Source organism: Arthroderma uncinatum, assembly GCF_011692745.1.
Source record: "Arthroderma uncinatum strain CBS 119779 chromosome Unknown scaffold1, whole genome shotgun sequence".
NCBI lineage: Eukaryota > Fungi > Ascomycota > Eurotiomycetes > Onygenales > Arthrodermataceae > Arthroderma > Arthroderma uncinatum.
In genome coordinates this window covers 981,852-1,002,494 of record NW_022983863.1, presented here as the reverse complement: position 1 = coordinate 1,002,494, position 20,643 = coordinate 981,852, and the positions used below count along the sequence as shown (strand labels likewise).

The 20,643-nt window shown below is 50.2% G+C and overlaps 7 protein-coding genes across 7 annotated transcripts; 3 read left to right on the top strand and 4 right to left on the bottom strand.

Moving 5' to 3' along the window:
• Positions 1-168: 168 nt before the first annotated feature.
• On the bottom strand, positions 169-2,274 carry GIQ15_00317 (exocyst complex component exo84; the record flags this gene model as incomplete). The annotated part of the gene is made up of 3 exons (XM_033547734.1): positions 169-529; positions 599-1,865; positions 1,923-2,274. 3 exons carry the CDS (start codon positions 2,272-2,274, stop codon positions 169-171), a joined length of 1,980 nt encoding a protein of 659 aa, XP_033408685.1.
• A 339-nt stretch (positions 2,275-2,613) lies between these two features.
• On the top strand, positions 2,614-3,289 carry GIQ15_00316 (mitochondrial import receptor subunit tom-20; the record flags this gene model as incomplete). Its single annotated transcript, XM_033547733.1, has 3 exons — positions 2,614-2,671; positions 2,762-3,007; positions 3,084-3,289. The coding sequence occupies 3 exons, from the start codon at positions 2,614-2,616 to the stop codon at positions 3,287-3,289; spliced, it is 510 nt and encodes a 169-aa protein (XP_033408684.1).
• Positions 3,290-4,057: 768 nt separating this feature from the next.
• Positions 4,058-5,757, top strand: GIQ15_00315 (1,3-beta-glucanosyltransferase gel2; the record flags this gene model as incomplete). Its single annotated transcript, XM_033547732.1, has 5 exons — positions 4,058-4,066; positions 4,139-4,263; positions 4,336-4,441; positions 4,509-4,793; positions 4,852-5,757. The coding sequence occupies 5 exons, from the start codon at positions 4,058-4,060 to the stop codon at positions 5,755-5,757; spliced, it is 1,431 nt and encodes a 476-aa protein (XP_033408683.1).
• Positions 5,758-6,328: 571 nt separating this feature from the next.
• On the bottom strand, positions 6,329-9,818 carry GIQ15_00314 (F-box and WD domain-containing protein; the record flags this gene model as incomplete). The annotated part of the gene is made up of 2 exons (XM_033547731.1): positions 6,329-9,369; positions 9,452-9,818. 2 exons carry the CDS (start codon positions 9,816-9,818, stop codon positions 6,329-6,331), a joined length of 3,408 nt encoding a protein of 1,135 aa, XP_033408682.1.
• A 513-nt stretch (positions 9,819-10,331) lies between these two features.
• Positions 10,332-12,819, top strand: GIQ15_00313 (double-strand break repair protein mus-23; the record flags this gene model as incomplete). Its single annotated transcript, XM_033547730.1, has 4 exons — positions 10,332-10,344; positions 10,400-12,202; positions 12,539-12,729; positions 12,808-12,819. 4 exons carry the CDS (start codon positions 10,332-10,334, stop codon positions 12,817-12,819), a joined length of 2,019 nt encoding a protein of 672 aa, XP_033408681.1.
• A 172-nt stretch (positions 12,820-12,991) lies between these two features.
• On the bottom strand, positions 12,992-14,996 carry GIQ15_00312 (DUF1446 domain-containing protein; the record flags this gene model as incomplete). The annotated part of the gene is made up of 3 exons (XM_033547729.1): positions 12,992-14,506; positions 14,557-14,912; positions 14,969-14,996. The coding sequence occupies 3 exons, from the start codon at positions 14,994-14,996 to the stop codon at positions 12,992-12,994; spliced, it is 1,899 nt and encodes a 632-aa protein (XP_033408680.1).
• A 558-nt stretch (positions 14,997-15,554) lies between these two features.
• GIQ15_00311 (uncharacterized protein) lies at positions 15,555-19,079 on the bottom strand (the record flags this gene model as incomplete). The annotated part of the gene is made up of 1 exon (XM_033547728.1): positions 15,555-19,079. One exon carries the CDS (start codon positions 19,077-19,079, stop codon positions 15,555-15,557), a length of 3,525 nt encoding a protein of 1,174 aa, XP_033408679.1.
• Positions 19,080-20,643: the final 1,564 nt, after the last annotated feature.

Genomic DNA, 20,643 nt, shown 5'->3' with positions numbered 1-20,643 from the left:
GAATATTAAATCAAACATCAATATCATTGCATTCAGAAGCATCGTTAAATAAACATTAAAGGGCCAAATGATGTCCAAAGGAAAACGGAAACTGCACTGAAGAGGAGACACTTTGCAAGCGTGAACGCTTTTATATAAAAATAGGGTCCTTTCTCCAGACTGGAAATTTCACATAGATACCGGCGTTCTCGACTCTGCCGGAGTGGCATCAGGAGATCTGACGATAAGGCTCTCGACACGAATCATGTCTTTGAAATCCACTCCAACCTCGGAAAGTGAATCCGCATGTTGATATACTATTTCCATGCATTTCCCCCACACAGGATTACTAGGCTCGACGCTGCTAAGCTGGCGGCTTAGCGTGGCGTTGAAGTCATCCAAATGATCTTTCCCCCATTTAATGCTAGCACTAGACATCTGGGAAGGGAAACATTGTTGGTAAATGGCGATAGTGTTTTTCATCATGGTGAAGTACACAAATGATATTTGAAATATGTAAAGTAGTAAGTCGCCCTCGAAGACGCAGTGCCTGGGTGGGTTGTTAGTAAAGCAAAAAGATGAAAAATGAGCAAATAAATAGGTAAGGGGGTATAGCTACCTGGCGCGTTTAGTTATAATCTGACTTCTCGCATTTAGATAAGCCTCCCGAGCTCGATCATCATAACCAAGCCGAGTCAACCAGATAACGTTCGTCTTGGTAGCGTTCATGAACGAGTTGGTATCAACAAGGGCGCGGAGGAGGATTTCAGCGAGTTTGTTGGCCCTTGCATCCACGCCGGAATTAATAGCATCTTGAGCGGTTTGGTTCCCCTTCAGGCCCTTGGCGAGCTTTCGGAGCTTCTCAACCCGGGAAACTGCAGTTTCAAATACCTGTATGGCAATGTCGATATCGAGTTCGTCAAGCTGCCCTTCCACCCATCTCATATTCTGTTGCTTCCCGTCGACATCAATCAACACCTCCAGTTTATCGCGTGGGTCCATATTATCAAGAAATTCAGAGTGTCGACGAGAAGCAGGTCGACTACTGTTTATTAATGCGCCCCGAGATTTTGAAGCAACTTCTGCTTCCGATTTTAGGGTTTTACGTAGCTCCTCCAGGGTCTTACGGAATGTCATTACAAGCTCATTTTTGAGCTTGTTGTTCCGCTGGTCCTGACGATAGGTGAACGAGCTCTGGCCGTATCGAATGTTAACCGCGTTCGGCACGCCACGTTCATCCATATCTTCACCAGAGTTTAAACCAGAGCCAAGGTCAATCATGTCAATATCCTGTAACGGCCAGCATTCCTCTGCTACCAGCTTAGTTGGTGCGGCAACGGATTTCCCATTCGACGTATTGGGATCAACGCGCTTTCGTTTCTTCGCAGCGATGAGCAGATGGTCATTGAGGAGGACGATATGAACTGGGCGTTTTGGTTTCCATGTTGCCGAGTCAAGCTCAACCCATTGGCTCGACTCCATGACTATATGACGCCCAGGTATTGCCGGAAGGAACTTCTGAGACCGTTCAACGCTTTTCCATAGCTGCTGCAACTGGGTATTCCACATGCTCTCTAGATTGGCGATGGAGCTGCGATGTGCATGCCTCCTTGTCGGCGCATCCTCGAACCCGGGCTGTGCGCCACCTGCTCCATTAGTTGCATTCGCCTGACCAAGAGTAGTAGTGAGCTCCGACATCAAACCGCGCAGGGTGCTCATCTCCTCTCTCAGCTTCTCAGCTTCTTTACTGATCTTGATGAACTGGGTGCGGTTCTGGTATACGCTCTGCTGTAGATCGGAGGAGGTTTTGCTCTTTAGCTTCCGCAGGTCACTTTGATAGTCTCGTATATCCTGCTCCGAGGCATGTTCTAAGAGCCCGGTCACGTCTGCGAAGCAAGATTAGCACATATAAATCACCGTGGTAAGGGATGACTGCCACATACAGCTTTCAATCGGCAAGTTTGGGTTCCTCAACGCATTTGCATCCACGCGAATCGGCTGCGCACCGCCAGATGGCGCGGGCTCCCTATCAGGCGCAAAGGGTTCGACGGGCCCGCTGGGGAGGATGGGGACCGGAGGAGCATCTGAGTCCAGGCCCGGGAGCGTATTGAACTTTGCAGAATATCGTCGTTTGACCAGATCCGAAGTAGCACCACTGGGTTGTGCCTGGTGCCTTGCTTCCGGGGGTCTTCCTGGAGGCGCTGCAGCGTTGTGGCTAGGGATAGGCTGCGGAGCACTGATCTTGGGGCGACGGCGCGAGGCCTTGCTCCGAAGCGTGAGACCCTTGACATCCATGATCGAGTAACTATACCTCGCTGGCTGTGATGTGTTGTTGTAGTAGTAGTTGTTGATATCTACTGCTGTAGTGATGTTGACGTTGGAGCGAAACCCAAACGGGAATCCAAGACAGGCTAAAAAAGGGACTGGGCAAAAAATATAAAAAAGAGCTTCAACTTTTCAACTTCAAGCTGACAGAAGACGCACCGCAAACATCGCCAGCAGTAACTCTTCTCTCATCTACATCTTCCTGCCTTGCTGTTCTTCTTGAAGCTTGCACTCGACTCTATCTCGCCGGCTTCTTCAGTCCTCGCTCCCTGTCTCGCTACACTCGCATCACTCACAAAACCATCGACGATGAGGACATCAACAATAGCGGCCATCTCGGCTGGCACAGTCGTTACGGGATTGCTTGGTGAGGCTCATTGATGCCCATTGCCTATTATCTTGTGTTATTTCTGCTGTTTCGAGGCCTTGTTCGCTGACCTGAAAATTTCATCTACAGCCTATGCAATCTACTTCGACTACAGGAGACAGTCTGATCCGGAATTCCGCCGTGCACTGAAACGAGAAAACCGCCGTCTGGCAAGGACGGTGCGACAAGAATCGGAGGCCCACGGTGCCCAGCAGATGCAGAACATCAGACAGGCAGTTGCCGATGCAAAGGACGAGGGTTTCCCAGCCGACCTCGAGGAGAGAGAAGGCTTCTTCATGAGCCAGGTCGCCAAGGGAGAAGCCCTATGCGGAGACAGTACGTTATAACCAGGCCGGGCATACGAGATCACTGCTAGGTGAACCCGATCTAACCTTGGAAACTCTTGATCTAGGCTCTACCCATATCGAAGCCGCCACAGCCTTCTACAAGGCACTCAAGGTCTACCCACAGCCAAAGGACCTCATCTCCATCTACGACAGAACCGTGCCAAAGGACGTTCTCGAAATATTAGCCGAGATGGTCGCCATGGACCCGTCGTTGAAGCTGGGTGCGTTCACCAGCGATAGTGGTGCCGAGAGCGCCCACAGCGTCGAGTAGACGGCTTCGAAAAGGATAGACCGCCGAAAAGGATAAACCGCCAAAAAAGAACCCATCCTCACCTCCCTCCCTCTCCGTCTGTATATCATATTCAGTGGCTGGATTTGGATCGTTAATCAAACTGGCCTCAACTACCGGCGACTGGCCCTCGAACGGGCGCTTGGAAACCCTTCTTATATTGTATTCTTTTTTTTTGTTGCGGTTCTGCTGGGCGGGTTGGGATTTACACTGTACTTTAACGACACTTTCTCATACCTCATGGGCTATTATATGTATTATCTCCTTTCTCCTGGCTGCTGTCTTCGGCGCGAGAGGTGGCTTGAACCATGACCGGCTTCCACTGTGATAGTATCTAATAGCTCCCTCCCCTAGAACCATTAATTATTCCTGGCACCAGGACTCTCTCCCTTTGGCCCGTCGGCCTCTAATTAAGTGGCCATGGTCCCAGCGAAGCGTCTCCTGCTATTTGCTGCTAGTGGGCGGCACTTGAAACAGCCAAGATGAAAGGAAGCGGTGCATCTCGAGTATCCCGGCGAACATATAATATCTTCCAAGGGGCCGTCCCTTTCTCGCTCTTTTCGCAACCACCACCTCTCCGTCGTTCTTTAAGAGTCGATCTCTTTGTTGGTGCAAGGCGCGGTTCAGTCGCTCTTTTTTTCTCTTCTATTCACTCCTTTGAACTGGGCCTAATACGTCCTCGTCGCTCCTTATATTTACCAACTTAGCCCACTCCTTCGCTGAGCGAAATACGCGCGCTACACCACAATCATGAAGCAGGTAAGTGATATTTCCCTTTCATCCTCTTCTCTATACATTAGCGACTGACCATGGACACATTTACTGGCATAGTTCGCCTTTCTCGCGTCGCTTTGCGGCCTCCTGTCCACCGTCGCGGCGGTCACCCCCGTCGAAGTCGAGGGCTCGCAGTTCGTGAACACAAAGACCAATACCCGTTTCCAGATGGTCGGTGTCGAGTACGTTGTCTCTATATGCATTCGTGGATGGTGTGTCTGTACGGTTGCGGGCGGCTAATGCGCATCCCTTAGCTATCAACCCGGCGGCTCGTCTGGATATAAGCCAGAAAGCGGCAAGGACCCTCTCTCCAGCGCCGATGATTGTTTGCGAGACGCTATTCTACTCCAGAGACTTGGTGTATGCATTTACCTGTCCCGGTTATCATTTATCTGTGGCCGTGTGAGTGCTAACTGCGGTCAAACAGGTCAATACCGTCCGTATCTACAACGTTGATCCCTCGCTGAACCACGATGAATGTGTCTCCATCTTCAACGCGGCCGGTATCTATCTGTTGCTCGATGTCAGCACCCCTATCTACGGAGAGTACCTGAACCGTGCCGAGCCTGGCTCTTCCTACACGAAGGAGTTCCTGCAGCGTCTCTTCTCCATGGTGGAGGCATTCAAGGACTATCCCAACCTTCTCGGTTTCTTCGGAGGTAACGAGATTATCAATGAAGATGCTGCAAAGGATGTTCCTGCTTATATTCGGGTGAGTTTAGACACTCTGGCGGATTACCGGTTGGTTCACACTCTAACAATTCGTGCAGGCCATCCAGCGTGATCTCAAGGAATATATCGCCAAACATGCCAGCCGCAAGATTCCAGTTGGCTACTCCGCCGCCGATGTCCGTGACGTGCTGAAGGACTCGTGGAACTATGTTACCTGCGAGTCTTCGGAGTCTCCTTCTTCCAACGCCGATTTCTTCGGCATTAACTCCTACTCCTGGTGCGGCGATTCCAGCTATACGAAGAGTGGATACGACAAGCTGGTTGAGATCTTCTCCAAAACGTCTGTCCCCGTCTTCTTCTCCGAATATGGCTGCAACGAAGTTAAGCCACGCATCTTCACTGAAGTTCAAGCTGTCTACGGCCCAGAAATGACGAAGGCTATGTGTGGTGGTTTGATCTACGAGTATTCTCAAGAAGACAACGAGTACGGCCTGGTTAAACTCGGTGGAAAGGATAACACTACCCTCCTTGTTGACTACGACAACCTGCTCGGCCAGTTCAAGAAGCTTGACATCAAGAAACTCCAGTCCCTTGACCCAAGCACCACCAGCATCAAGCCGCCTTCCTGCAAATCTAGCCTCATCACATCCAGCAACTTCCTCAAAAAATTCGACATCCCAAAGAGACCTGCTGGAGGCAATGACATGATCAAGAACGGCATCAAGAACCCTCCCAAGGGTAAGCTCGTTCAAGTTAAGAACACCAAGACTGATACCAAGGTCTACACCAAGGAAGGAAAGCTCCTCAGCAACCTTGAGCTTAAACTTCTCCAGAACGACCAGGCTAATGTTCCTGGAGAAAACACCTCTGGTACTCCGACGGACGACCCCAATGCCCCCAAAGGCTCAAAGGCGTCTCATTCTGGTGCTGGAATGAAGCTTGTCAACTCTCATTTTACCTACCTTCTAGCGGGTATGACTATACTCGGACTTGTGGTTGCATAGAGGAGAGTAATGTGGCTTTATAGCCTATAGATGTTTGTTTGCTATGTAGAGCTTCATATCGGATGCTTTCCTAGCTAGTAGTCTAAAATCTAATTCGTATGCCTTCATAACTGACTGTATTAGTCTCTTGTCTTTTGCCCCTGCTTCGAGAAAATAGATAAACCATACTAGCATTGCTTAACGAGGGTGTAATGCTCTTGTTCTATTATAATGATATCCAAAATCTGCCGTCACGATCCATACGCTCCACGTTGACCCCTTTTCTCAGGAGTTTGATAATCTCTGTATGTGTTTCCAGAAGAGAGGGCATATATATTTCCCCTCATATAGAAAGAGTGGCCCTCGCTACCATGCATAACACAAAGAGGTAAGTCTAGTAGAAATTGTACTTTCATGGGATAAACACCGTAGTTCTTTAACAATTGACTTATTAGAAATCTAAGCTATATAACCGGAATCTAAACACAAGTGAAGACACAAGCAAAACGATAAACATTAGTTGTTGAAAACAATGGCAGAAACTCCGTGGTCTGGCAAGGAGTTAACGAGGTAGTTTCAAGTGCATTAAAGCTCAAATTCTCTTCCTTCCTTTACTCCTGCGCTTTGATGGTGTGCTCGATGCACTCCCAAGCGTGGGGAATTCTTCCTGTGGGGATCCAGGCTCAGTCTGGCCTCGTTGTTCAGCCAAACTCAGCTGTATTGCAAACTCGAGGTCGTCAACGATAGCTTGCGAAGAGGTCGCCGGTAAGCCAGGCGAGGAGAACGGAGACAGGCGACGGCCTATACTTTCCTCGTCTAAGAAGTTGTTGACTTGATTTTGAGGATTCGTAGTAGAATCTTGCAGGCTTCGGCGAATAGCCTCGGCAAGACCAGGCTCTAACTCCTCATCTACGGTATCAAGAGTTGGTGTTGATACCTGGCGAGTTAGCGGGTTTGCACTGAACGTTTCGTTTGATGCGACAGTCTCGCTGGAAGAGCTTCCGACGGAACTACTCTCGCTACCTCTTCGGTTTCTCTCATCACTGGTGTATGATTCTTCACTCAATAGACAGGCATAGGCTAAAAGGTCCTCTTCACTGGCATCCATACCAAGGAGGTCAGTCCCAAACCGTCCACTCAAGTGGGCGTGCTCTTTCTCTTTTGCAATCCTTTGCCTTTCTAGTTCAGCCTTCTCATTCATGATGTAATCCGTCAATGCGCCCCGACCCGAGTTATTAAAGCGCTGGGTCTCTGGAGAACTGTTGTTGCCACGTGGAGAGTAGCGGATGCGCCGTTTATTGCTCTTGTACTGATCAGCTGCAGAGGAACTATATGCCCAGTAACGCAGCTGCGTTCCCAATGCAACGATACCTCTAAGCCGGGTAGGATCCTGGTCAAGACAAATGGCACCAGCGGCGAAGAAGTTATGCCCAACATCCTGATTAGCTGTATCTGCCTGTATAAGACGGCGGCGGGCGCGGGAGGAAAATCTGGAATTAAGTGTCCGGATTGGCTGTGTGGACGAGGCTAGATAGTCCCAGGCCTGAACCAGGCCGTCGTTCCCACCATGCACGAGATATAGAGCCGTCAACGCAAGACTGGATATCTGTGGCGAATCCGTACGAATTATACGAATGGGGGTGATGTTATTCACCACCTGAGCATTTTGAGATACAGCTGCTCTAATATCCCAAACAAAAACGGAACCCAGGGAAGTCCCAACAGCCATATATCGTGCTCGCTGGCCAGGAATTTCGGAAGATGAAGATAGTGGGTTGCTCGACATAGAAAATGGTGTCGATGACTGGGAAGATACTGCAGAACTACCACACATTCCAAGCAACGGGTCTTCGAATTTCGTTAGACGTGCGAAAGTAGACATATCCAAGGCACACGCAGTTATCTCAGCAGATTTTGGGTCTTCAAATGTCAAGTTTGACACCCGCCATCCGACCGTGGAGGGTGCAAGGTTAGAGTCGTTATAGACGCTAGATATAGGCGAGCATAGAGGGTCGCTGGAAGGTAGAACCCCTTCGGACCCAGTTCGGCCGAAGAGAGACGAACCGATTGCACTGACTTGCGCTGGAGGGGAACTTCCAAGACTATCGAGTGACATGTGTTCAACAACCTTAACACGCGTAAACCTTTTCACGGATGCAACTTGGTCATCGCTTGAAGAACAATTGAGAACCATGATAGACTCGCCGGCTCCTTGTCCATCATCGCCAGCAAAATCTACTTCAAGCTTCCGTTTCATATCCCACCCTTGATACACTTTTCGGAAGTGTAATGGCTTGAGTGCAAGGAATTTTTCAATGTCTTTGGTTTCGGTTGTGATTTGGCTACGATCTAAGCCCATGGCGTTAGATGATGATCTGGGGCTATAGCTGGCGTTGGTGGAGAGTTTGTTGAGCGGATCCGGCACTGGAACGCGTCGGGTGTCTTCAACCATTTCCCAGGAAACGGTACGTCCGGTCTGCCATGCGACAGTTTCAAGCTCTTCGGGTTCGAGCCTCTGATAGGTGTCTAACCCACGGGGAATATCGGTAAGATAAAATACCTCTCCAAGAGCGTTTAGGACCGTTAGCCATATTCTGCGTTGAGAAAGGCGTTTCGTTGAAAAGCTGCCATCCACTTTAATGGCAATAATTGGAACCCCGGGGCATAAGGCCCACCTGGCAGTGACTTGGCCGCGTCCAAATCGTTGATCGTACGCAGGGTGCGGCCCGAGGGCATACGACGTGAGAATTCCGGAGGAAGATGCCGTAATAATTCCGCATAATCCATTCGTCAACTTCAGAATTTCCGCAGACTTGGCGATCCAGGTAGCACAGATGCTGGGGCTTGTGGCATTCATAGAAGGAATCCCGAGGCCATGTTGGGGTTGGGGGGCCGGGAGCGATAGGAACCGACCTCGTTTCTCACTTGCCGAAAGAAAGTAGACGCGGCCCTGAGGACAGCCCTCTCCGTATATCATACCGTAGGGCTGGCTCACGTCCATCACATTGGGGTTACCGATGAGGTTGCCTGATCCCAAACCCCATTGGGCTTCGCCAGGATAGCTCTCCGAAAAATGGTTGAACATTCGACTTTCGGACAACAGACCCCATTTTCCTACACCACTCTTCCTTGACGATGGGTCACTTAGAGTGGCGATCCCTTCCTCACCCGCTCCATGGACAAAGCTTGGAGGTTTACTCTCCAAGCTAGACCCGAAGTTGCCATCGATATGCGAGATCGGGTATTGGAGCAACGAGTTATACGTTACAACGGCGTGGGCAGTGGGAGTTGCGCCCGAACGGGTTGATTTCCGCTGGTCTGCAACTTGGTAATTGGCGGGCTTCCCACGGGCGAGCGAGTGCAGCAATCTCGTCCGCAAGATATATTCGTTTCTCCAGGAGCTCAGAGCCGTGAGCCTGCAGAACGCGCGTCTTTTCAACAGGACATGCTCCCAGTCCTCGCCTTCCAAGCGCCCCTCGTTCCTCTGGACGATAGCGGGGCCGGGGAAGTACCGGGAGAACGCGATCCGCCAGGCATGCGGCGTCGTCACAAGGCCGTAGAACCGATGGCTCACAAGGCTCATCGACGACAACGACGACGGCTGAAGATGCGACAAGATATGCGTGAGGACCTCTGCCATACAAAAAAGAACCATGTCAGCCAAAGAAGAACGCGCTGGCTGGGGGGTAAAACACGTGCAGGTGGTGTTTCGTACCATTGGGAAAGGACTCTATAGAAACTCCAGTTGTTCGCGCCGAGGTGTTTGGGCTGAGTTTTGGGGCCTTCGTGGCTGCTTCTTTGCGGGCAGTTCCATCTTCGGTGGAGTGACAGGTGGAAGATACGGCGTTCGCCTGGCGTTGCGAGCTTAGCCCTGCCTCTGGTGCGTCGAGTCGCGGGTCGGATGGGATAGAAGATGGCAACGCCGAGCTGGTGGCATCGTCGCCGTCTCCGCCATCTCGACCTGAGACACGGCTGACGGAGCAATCTTCACAAGAGTAGTTTCCATGCTGGGCAGCGGTTTGAGAGTTGCGCGACTGGTTATCTGGTGCAGTTTGGGTAGACCTGTAGCACTCTGATTGCATAAAAATTAAGGGAGAAACTGGGAGAAAAAGGTGGCAGACTGGACCAGGATGCGCCGGAACAGTCAGGAGGCTTTCAATGGCAGGCAATCAAGGTGAATCTGATGCTGGTGACTTGAGTCTTTCTTGACGTGCAGTGTGGAAGACGAAGAAAAGGAGAAAACGCAAGCTCGAAGTCGGGAAAAAGGAAATTCGAAGCCTCATGGTCACGTGAACACGTGTCTTTCCCGTCAAACACATTTCTGCTTAAGCATAATTCTACAGAGATATACAGAGATCGGGGAGGTCAGAGATACAGAGATATGAGGTACTTGGGACAGGCTACACCCTTCTGAACATTCATTTTCAGCAGACCGCGTTTTTTTGGTGGTTCGAGCATCGTGAAGAGCTATCTAGGCAAACAGCTGTAGCCTGGCCTATGAATCTACTTCTCATATAGGAGATTCGTGTATCAACTTGGGTTCTTACGGGATAACGGCCGATGAGGGCGAAAGTGCATACACAGGACACTCGACGATGCCTCCCACAGGTATATACTCCAGTCCAACTGTTGGTTATGACGTGCTGACACGTCTACAATGCAGACGCGGATACCATACGCATTCTTGTCTCAACAGATAATCATGTTGGATACAATGAACGCGACCCAGTTCGCGGGGATGATAGCTGGAAGAGTTTCCACGAAGTGATGTGCCTTGCCAAAGAGCGAGACGTCGACATGGTGCTTCTGGCCGGGGATCTCTTTCACGAGAACAAGCCGTCTCGGAAGTCCATGTATCAGGTAATGCGGTCTTTGCGCATGAATTGTTTCGGAGATAAGCCGTGTGAGCTTGAGATGCTCAGTGATGCCAGTGAGAATTTCCAGGGCGCTTTCAACCATGTGAACTACGAAGATATGGACATCAACGTGGCTATCCCTGTGTTCTCGATACACGGGAACCACGATGATCCCTCTGGCGAGGGTCACTTGGCCGCACTTGACCTGCTGCAGGTCTCTGGGCTGATAAACTACTATGGCCGAACCCCTGAATCCGATAACATCCAGATCAAGCCGGTTCTGCTCCAGAAAGGCCGTACAAAGCTGGCTCTGTTCGGGATGAGCAACGTACGAGATGAGAGGCTCTTCCGCACATTTCGAGACGGCAAGGTGAAGTTCTTTCGGCCGTCGATGCAGCAGGAGGACTGGTTCAATCTTATGAGTGTACATCAGAACCACCACGCCCATACCGAGACTGGCTATCTGCCGGAGACATTCCTACCGGACTTCCTTGATCTAGTTATCTGGGGCCATGAGCATGAGTGTCTGATAAACCCTCGTCTGAACCCCGAAACCAATTTCCATGTCATGCAGCCAGGCTCGTCGGTTGCAACGTCCCTAGTCCCCGGTGAAGCCGTACCGAAGCATGTCTCCATATTAAGCATAACGGGGCGCGAATTCAAATCAGAACCCATTCTCCTAAAATCTGTTCGTCCATTTGTGACTAGGGAGGTTATACTGAGCGAGGAGAAAGAAATGCAAAAAGTCTCAAGGAAAGAGGATACCCGTACCGAAACAACCCGCTTCTTGATGGGTATCGTTGAAGAGATGATCGAGGAGGCCAAAAACGAATGGTTGGAGCAGCGGGAAGGAGTTGATGATGACGAAGAAAGCACATTCCCACTCCCACTGGTTCGAGTCAAAGTCGAAACTTCAAAGGCTGGCGGAGGAAACTTTGACTGCGAAAACCCACAACGCTTCTCGAATAGGTTCGTTGGCAAGGTTGCCAACGTGAATGATGTAGTGCAGTTTCATCGCAAAAAGAAAGGAACAGCTCTTGCCCGTGGTAAATCTGATGCTCCAGATGAATCTGCGGTTTCACACCTCGTGGCCCTCGATGCAATCAAAGTGGAACAATTAGTCCGAGAGTTCCTCACAGCACAGTCCCTAACTATCCTGCCTCAAAACTCATTTGGAGATGCCGTCTCCCAGTTCGTTGACAAGGATGACAAATACGCGATGGAGATGTTCGTCAACGACTCTCTAGAAAGCCAGATAAAGCATCTCATGAACCTAGATCGAGACCAGGACGGGGCAGACCCCGACGACGATGAACGGGAGGGTGTTATTCAGGCTGCCATGGATAAATACCGAGAACAGTTGGAAGAAGTGTTTGCAAAGGGGAAGGGTAGACGGACTGGCGGGAAAAAGCGATTCAAACCTAAACCTGATGGGTGGGATACGGAGTTTGATGGCGTATGGGAAGATCAACCTGGCGCATTATTACATTCTGACCATGAAGCCGACGGTAATGGCGAGGAGGAAGAACAAGAGGCTCCTGCCAGGGCTGCTACCACTAGTCGCCGACGAGGCGCATCAGCCACCACATCTACATCCACTCGTGGCAGGGGTAGAGGTGCCAGTCGAGCTGCCGCAAAGACAACGACGGCGCGAGGCAGGGGGAGGACGACTGCAGCATCCGGCCGAAGCTCTAGAAATCGTGTTCTTGAAGATGATGATGACGACGAGGATGATTTCGTGCAAACTATCCCGGACGACGATGACGACGCCGTTATGCTGGACAATATCCCAGAAGATGATGATGATGAAGACTTGTTTGTTCGTCAATCGGCTCCGAAGTCGCGAGGTAAAGCAGCACCAGCTTCATCAGCTCGGTCGAAAGCAGCATCATCCACCAGTTCTACGAGGAAACCAGCATCGCGAACCGCTGCTAGCACGAAAAAAGTTCAAGGGACGTTGAATTTCGGTCGATCTCAAGCTAGCCAGAGCCAAACCGTAGCGGGCACAAGTGGTAGCGGGTCAAGCAGTAGACCTACGCGAGCTGCTGCGACGAGGGCGGCCCGTAGCGTCAGTGTGATGAGTGATGGGATTGAGGATGACGACGATGATGATGATGCATTTGATCCAGCACCAATTGTTAGTAGTGGGAGAAGTACGAGGAGGAGATGACATTTTTACTCTCTGTTCCTTGTTTTGCAAATAACTATCAATCAGGGGTTTGATTAGTTGTCACGAAATCTATGAACATTGCGCGGCGCCATAATATTGATTAAAATATTATTGATTCTAGTCAATTCCTACATAGTTGTTGGCCCATAATAACCCTCCTACGGCGTACTATTGTAGACCTACCCGGAATTATTGGCATACCCAAAGTTTACCATAACTTCCTATCTTCCTATAATCTGCCCTTATTCAAAAATTTATCAGGCAAATCCACCCACCTTGCCCTAAGATACTCAGCAACATTCTTCCCCAAAAAATCCACCGTAGCCGTAACCGCTACTCCCCGATCCAAGAAATTGCGAAATAGGAAATGTACTCCCCTCAATTTGGGCAGTTCGAAGCGTTCAATGCTCATGGACCCATCATCCCGCCATTCCCCGCCCAGAAGCTCCTGTACCTTGCGTGTAGATAATAGGGTGCGTAGCCAAGCGTATTCAGAGTCAGAGCGAACCCAGAAACCGCAGTTCGCATCAGGGCCTTTGTCGCCCGAGCGGGCGTGGACGAGCCATCCTAGGGGACCGCGAGTAGTAGGGCCAAAATCGGAGGGGATGTCGGCTGGGCCGGTGGTGGTGGTGGTGGCTGACGGTAAGTTAATATGGTAGAGCTTAGTGTTTGGTGGAGGGGCGATAGGGAGTGACGTATTTAGCCATGGGAGATGTGCTTGATGGTTAATATCTGCCTGTGGTAGGAGAGTTACATAATATTCAAAGACGGGTTTAGGAAAGGCCTGTCTTAGGTCAAGGTTGAAAGTGGCTCCTGGGTAAGACTGCATGACGGAGTCCGTGACTGGACGCACAAAGCATCTGGAAGCTAGATATTCTGCCCGTGGAGCCTGGGCAAGGATTCTGAGCGCTGTCGTAGCGCTGTTCTGGTTCGGGGGATCATCTGGACAAGCTCCTAGGGTTGAGAAGGTGAGGGATGTGAAGTGTTTGGAGTATGGAGATAGTAGGTGGCGGATCTGAGACTCTAGCATTCTTGCTTTGGCCGCTATGTCGAGGCCGACTAAGAAGTAGACCACTTCAGCTTGGTATCCGCCACGAGCGGTGATACCTACTTTGGTGGTTGGCGGGGGGAGGTCAGCCTTAACCCCCCTTAGAGCAATGCGGTTGGCAGAAAGTTGTTCAAAGTGCACCTCATCCAATATGGCGGTGACATCTGAATTGAGATACACTGGCCCCTGAATTTCATATAACAATTGAGATGAGCATGTGTCCACCGTCACAGCACCACCGGTTGAATAGTTCTGTTTAGTAATGACAACCTCGCCATCGAATGAGATCTCCGCTATAGGGAATCCAAGGCTCTTCCAGCCATCATCACCAGGGGCATCCTCAATTTGCTTGAACCCTGTAAAGTTGCCACCGGTAACATATGTGCTGCATTCTATAAGATGGCCAGCGACAAACGCATTGGCGAGCTTATGTATATCTGACAGTGGCCAATGATGCCACCAGCAGGCGGCCCCAATGATAGGGGAAGCGTCAGAAACACGGCCGCAGACCACTATATCAGCCCCCTGGCCAAGTGCAGCCGCGATTCCCATGCCGCCTAGATATCCCTGTGCATAGATGGGTTCAAACGGCCACTGTGATAATACTTCACCGGTATATATATTCTTAAATTCTGCACCAGATCGTTGCCTGTCTTTCACTGTATGCAGCACTTCATCGCCAGATATCCACGCAACCTATACGCCGTCAACTAGTTGTTATAATGGACAACAACGCGATGGCATACTTTAAGTTGGACCCCTTTTCCTTCCACCATGGCAGCGACAGCACGATACAGCGCCTCCGTATCTGCCACGCCCGCATTCGTAACGACCTTAATGCCATACCTCGCGATATCTAGCAATGCGGGCTCCAGCGCCTCCAAAAAAGAAACCTCATATGCTGGTCGAGCAGACCGATGCCTCGGCTCACTGCCAGCGTTACCACCAGCGTGTTCAGACCGGCTAATGCGTCGTGCTGCAGCGACAGACATGTTATATTCGCTCATGTAGTCCTGGACGACAACGTCGATGGGGTCGCGTGGATGGTTACGAGCGAAGTCTGCTAGCGCATGGCGGCGGTCTGACGCTGCGCCTGACGCTCCTAGCAGGGGGTTTAGCGTTATATAGTTAAATGATGATCCAGTAGCAGCATCTCACCTGCGATGCGAATGGGTCTCGTCGCCATGGTTATCTAGAAAGCCGGTGATCAGACGTGTTGACTCCAGAAAGCCCCAGCCACACGCCAGTATATATCAAGTACAAGCGAGGCACATCCTATATTGCAGGCATATCGTCACGGCAGCCAGCATATGCACTGAAGCCTGAAGTTCGTTGCTCTTGACTTGTATACAGGCCTTTATACACAGAGTTGGAGGAGGGTGGTTGCTACTTCTACTTCCGGTTATAGTTGCATGCCGCTTTAAGCCAGAATATGCTTACTCAGCTGATAGTCACGTGGATAAAAGACGTCCATATAAAAAAACGACGTCCAAAACTTCACGTCTCACCACATATTCAGGTTGGAGAGATAAAGCATTTTTTATTACGAGGGTGTGCTTCTGGCATAAATTTATTTAGAAGGGAACTCTCGTGTTTTGAAATGTTGAGGAATGATAATAACTTTCATGGGCTTTGAGTACAGCTTAATATCAGGCTAGACTAAATACCCTCTACCGAAAGAACATGGTCTATAAGAGAGCGTTTCCCGCCCAATTCTGGAAAATCCGAAGACTGCATCTCGGGTTCAGAGATTTTTGCGTGTATCATGCATTGAATTCACGGTTCCGACCGTATATCCCTCAAACCGACACGCTGAAATGGGGTTCTGCGCGTTAGCAGGCTCGGCCAACCACGCCGTTGCACACAAGAACTCCTCTACAATGAGGTTTGCTTTATCTACAGGCAAGTCAGCATCTGCGTGGTGGATGCCGCAGTGCATCACATCGCCATCTGAGAGACTGGGGAGCCACACCCAGTCTGATCGTGAGAGAGAGGTATTGCAAAGCAGCTCGAGCGCATCATCAGATCCTGGTCTATATGTCTCTAGCAGCCAGTTGAAGAGATTGTTAGTCAGGAGTTTCCAGAGAATGGCAGAATCTTCAGTTCCATTTGGCCCTAGCGATACTAGTTCATGAACCCGCTTGATTGGAACATGCTCGTGGAGCATCATCTCATCCTGCTCCCGTCTCACCGCACTCAGCAGATCAAGGGCGGTATCTTCCGATGAAACTGCGATTCGCACAGGAAGGTTCTGTAGAGTTGGCCCGGCGATTTCGAGTATATCGATGTCGACGGACCCATCATCAGACGGCCATGATCGGCCTGACTGGAGGTTTGTGAAAATCGCTTCGCGGGCTCCCGTGTACCGGAAATTGATCAATGCACATGCAGCGAGGGCAATGATGGGGGCAGATATTCCGAACTGTGATCGCATCTGTGCGAGCTCTGGAAGGCGGATGAATCGATTTGGTAGAGTCGCGGGGTTCGCTCTCGCAGGCGTGATATTGGCGCCGGGCTTGTCTGTGGGTGTGTAATCCTTGTCGAGGCTTCGAAAAATGCGGTGGACATCCCATATGGCATCCTTTGCGGCGGAAATACCACTGAATTTGTTGACAAAATACTCAATAGACGCCACTGCGTCGATTGTACCTCGGTAAGCTTCATATCTGGCCATGAATTCACAGTAAGGATACCAGTTCAGCTGAGGTTTTCCGTCAAAGAGATGGTTGAGATCGCGGATCCAACGTCCCATCACCATTCCATCGAAGAGAACATGATGGATATGAATGATCATCCCACAGCGCGCTGTGTGGCGGAGGGGTAGAATGGTCATCTTGCAAAGGGGCCCGTGGCTTGAATCCACAAAGTCATCCATCTGATATTTGGTCACTTCTTGAAGGTCATCAACCTCCGGGCCGAAAATGATTTGCTGTTTGAGCCAAGATTCATTGGGCTGCATCACTGCGTAAACGGGACGCTCGTTTTCGACTGCAACAACCACGCTGCGCAGCAGCTCGTGTCGTCGTAGCCATGTCTCTAGAATGGACGCGACATTATCTGGACTGAGGTCGCGTCTGACTAAGAAATCAATACGCAGGTCCCAGACACCGGGGAATGGTCGGTCGACTGCAATCATCTGGAAGAGGTCAGTCATCGGGACAAATTCCTCGATATCGTCCGCGTCCAATCCCAACTGGGTGGCCACCGGCTTTATATTAGCGGCCATCGTCTTATTTAAGCCATCCAGCGCCACTGGTAGGGTTGGCCGTGAAGATTGCCTTCTGGAGAGCAGTTGAGCTTGTTTTGAAATAGTGTTGGCAGTCAATAATTCCTTCGGTGTGAATTTCCATTCCATTTTCTTGGACAATTGAAGGAACTGGATCAACATTGTGCTATCAGTGAAAGTGCGAATGGGCATGTCCGGTTTGATGTCCTGGGGATCCAAACCGGAGACGGAAGACCAGCAAGCAGTGAGTCTCTCGGTGATGTCTTTATCAACCTTTGCTGTCGAGATACTTGTTGCCTCTATGGGGGATAAGGCCTGCGTCGTTGATCCTCCGAGATAGGCCGTCACCCACTCTTTCACAACATTCTTCTTGATCTTGCCAGAGGTCGTGGTGGGATACTTCTCGCAACCCAAATCATCTTGGAGATGGAGCACCAACTTGGGTGCAAATGATCGTCCCATCGCTTGCACTACCACAGCCTGAAGACCCTGGAAGAAAGTCCGGTCTTGCTCATGGTATGCCTCGATGACGGCCACAGGAACTTCGCCCACGATATCATCGGGTGCTCCCACCACTACTGCTGTCGCAACTCCAGGTTGGCCGCACAGACATTGCTCAATCTTCAGCGGGGAGATATTCTCTCCAGCACGAATAATCAAATCCTTGAATCTCCCAAGCAGATAAATGTTACTGTCGTCATCCATATACCCACGATCCCCGGTCGCAAACCAAGGTATGGTATCCTCCCTGTAACAAGTCGCATTGTCCTCCTCGCTACCCTGGTGGTATCCGTCAAAGACGGGATATCCTCCTTGATGTAGCTCGCCGATTTCGTTTCGCTGCAAGGGTGACCGGCTGCCCGGCGCGCAGATTTTTAGGTGCGATCCTGCCACGGCAGTCCCCAGACATATCTCATCACTGTCTTGCACATTAATAATCTGTGGATCACTCACATCCATCACGTTATATAAAGTCGCAACGCCTTCGGTGGTTCCATAACCCGCGACAACCTTCTTTGCACCCAGTGCTCTACACTCACGCAAAGCCTCTGGGGTAATCGGACCTCCTCCGAGACAAATCCCATATGGCGATGCAAGGTCCTCCTCAACTGTGGTCGAGTATGTGTGCATGGCGTGGATCATCGTTGTTACTGCGGCGATCCAGATCCGCGACCGAAAAGCAAGACCTGCAAAGGTTGCCGCCGTGTTGAATTCAGGGCTTGGGATCACAACTGTTCCTCCAGCAACCCAGAAGGCGAGATTCATTGCAATGTTAAAAATATGGAAAGACGGTAGATGCTGGCAGATACTATCCTCCCGCGTGAGCGACCAATGGTCTACCAATCCGAGTGCTGGAGTGACGATAGTGATGGATGTATGAGGACACATCTTCGGGTATGATGTGGTCCCGCTAGTCGCCAGCATGAGGATTGTATCATCGTGCTTCAATTGGTTCAGCACAATCCCGGACGGATCAGGATCGGCCATGATCGCTGATAGACTCTTCCAACCGCTTGACATACCACCGGCCTTTTGTACCAGCGAGACTGGCGCAACGATGACTTTTAATCGCACCTGGGACATTAATTCTGTATCGAGGATCTTCTCCACTAATTTGGCCATGGCAAGATTAGATACAAAAATGCCCTCTGCCCAGACCTTTCGCAGAAGATATATTGCCTCAGATGGAGTGTTAAGCGTGCGAGGATCCAAAGGAACAAAGTGGCATCCCAGACGGGCACAGGCAAGGAACAGGACGGCCCATTCAATCTCGTTGTATAAGAATGTAGCGATGCGCCTCCCTTTTATAAAACCAACGGCTGCCAACCGATGAGCCAGGCGGACACTCCCATCACGGAGTTGCGAATAAGTCCAGCACACGGCACCAATGCCTAAGTGGTCTTTCTGATGAAGAGACACCAGGGCGGTGTCATTAGGCTGTCGTTGAGCAACTGTGTCGAATATCGTTATGAGATCATCGGCTGGTTTGCGCTGGCGTTCGTCTTTGGTCTGCGCAACAGGTTGCTGTCTCATACTGTCCATGGTCGTTCTTGTGTTAAATAACTGGGATTAAACTAGCCACCGTACCCAACCAGCGGAGAAAATACATTATATGAACGTCTAGCCTGGAAGAACTCGGTAGCACAAGAAGACGTTTTTCAGTGGGAGTGTAAATCAGCTCAGGTGCTGATAGTTACCCGCTATCGGAGAAAAGTAATAACCTAATGAAGGCAGTCGAAAAATGTTTTTGTAAGTCTCCTGCAACTAGCCACTGCCTATCAATCTGGGCGAGCTGAACATATTATCAAAGGTGATTGATCACCGGCATGGAGTACCACCCGTCCATTCGATAACTACAGCAATGGCAAAGTTTGTCCCACCCGGGAAGGCTGATAGCCCAGGGTCTCGAGTAGTTATCAAACAGATACAGTTGGTTGCCAAAAATCTGGGCAGCGATCCCCCACTGCCTTCGTGGCCGTGGTGCAATGATTAATTCGGAATACGACAGCCATCAAGTGAACCAAACCGATCCTAGACATCATCATCCGCTCCTTGGAACATAGGCTCTCCCACATGATTTTGCTTTTTTTTATGAATAGATATTAAGTTAAATGGGAGTACCGTTAAATATTAAAATGCTCGCGTCTTACTAGTAGTACTCCTCGCTTTCATAGCATTCGATTCATAGTGTTTCTCCTATATCCTATGAAGATCTTTCAGAATTAGCTATACCCTTTTGAATTATAACATCTGCCGTCGGTGCGGCTACTGAACTGAGAAAAGTGTCACGCCTTTCTAGATACGCCTCTTAGGCGTGCGCTTACTACAGTTCCCTCGATGAATACTGATAAGGATACGCCATTTAGGATCCGCGTGATGGCATACCAGGCAGCAGCACGGGAATTAAATGTGATTCCCAATGGGAAGCTCCTATTGACTGAATAAATTCAGGCGACGCAGGGCGTGTGAATCAAAGCGCGTAGATATGCAGCCCAGAACGAATCATACGTTTGCTCCACCCTCCTTTGTTGCATAGTAGGTGCTTTCCAGTTCGGGCGGCTCAATTGTCCGCAGCCTGAAAATCCATAAGAGCCCCAGGAGAGGTGCCTGTCTGTATTTACCTTGGAAGTAAGATCTCATTCCTTGACAATATTTCCACAATGCACCCTGTCAACGAATTTATTTTTGGTCGCTTTTGCACCGCAACCAGACCCGAGTATATTGCACACCAGCAGGGCCCAGGCTTCAAGAAAGACGTCGAGGTTTCCAAAGACTTGGTCCCGGCGTTTGTCTTGATGATAAGGGTGATGGAAAAAGCGTGCATTTTCCACGCAAGGAAGAATAACGTGGCAGGGCGTGAACCGCACATATTTGAGCTAAGGTATAGGCTGAGGGGAGAATCGTGGACAGTGTGCCACGATCCGTGATCGGCCTGTACATATAATGAGGTTTCAACCAGGCCCTATAAGCGGAATCTTGGAACTTAAGGTTGGCAAAACCATGTATCTTCTAAGAGCTGACGGGCAGTCGGCCTATCTCTAGGATCGAGCTTCATCGTCCTTAGTACAAGCTCCTTATCTTCCTGGCAAATCTCTCTGGTGGTTGT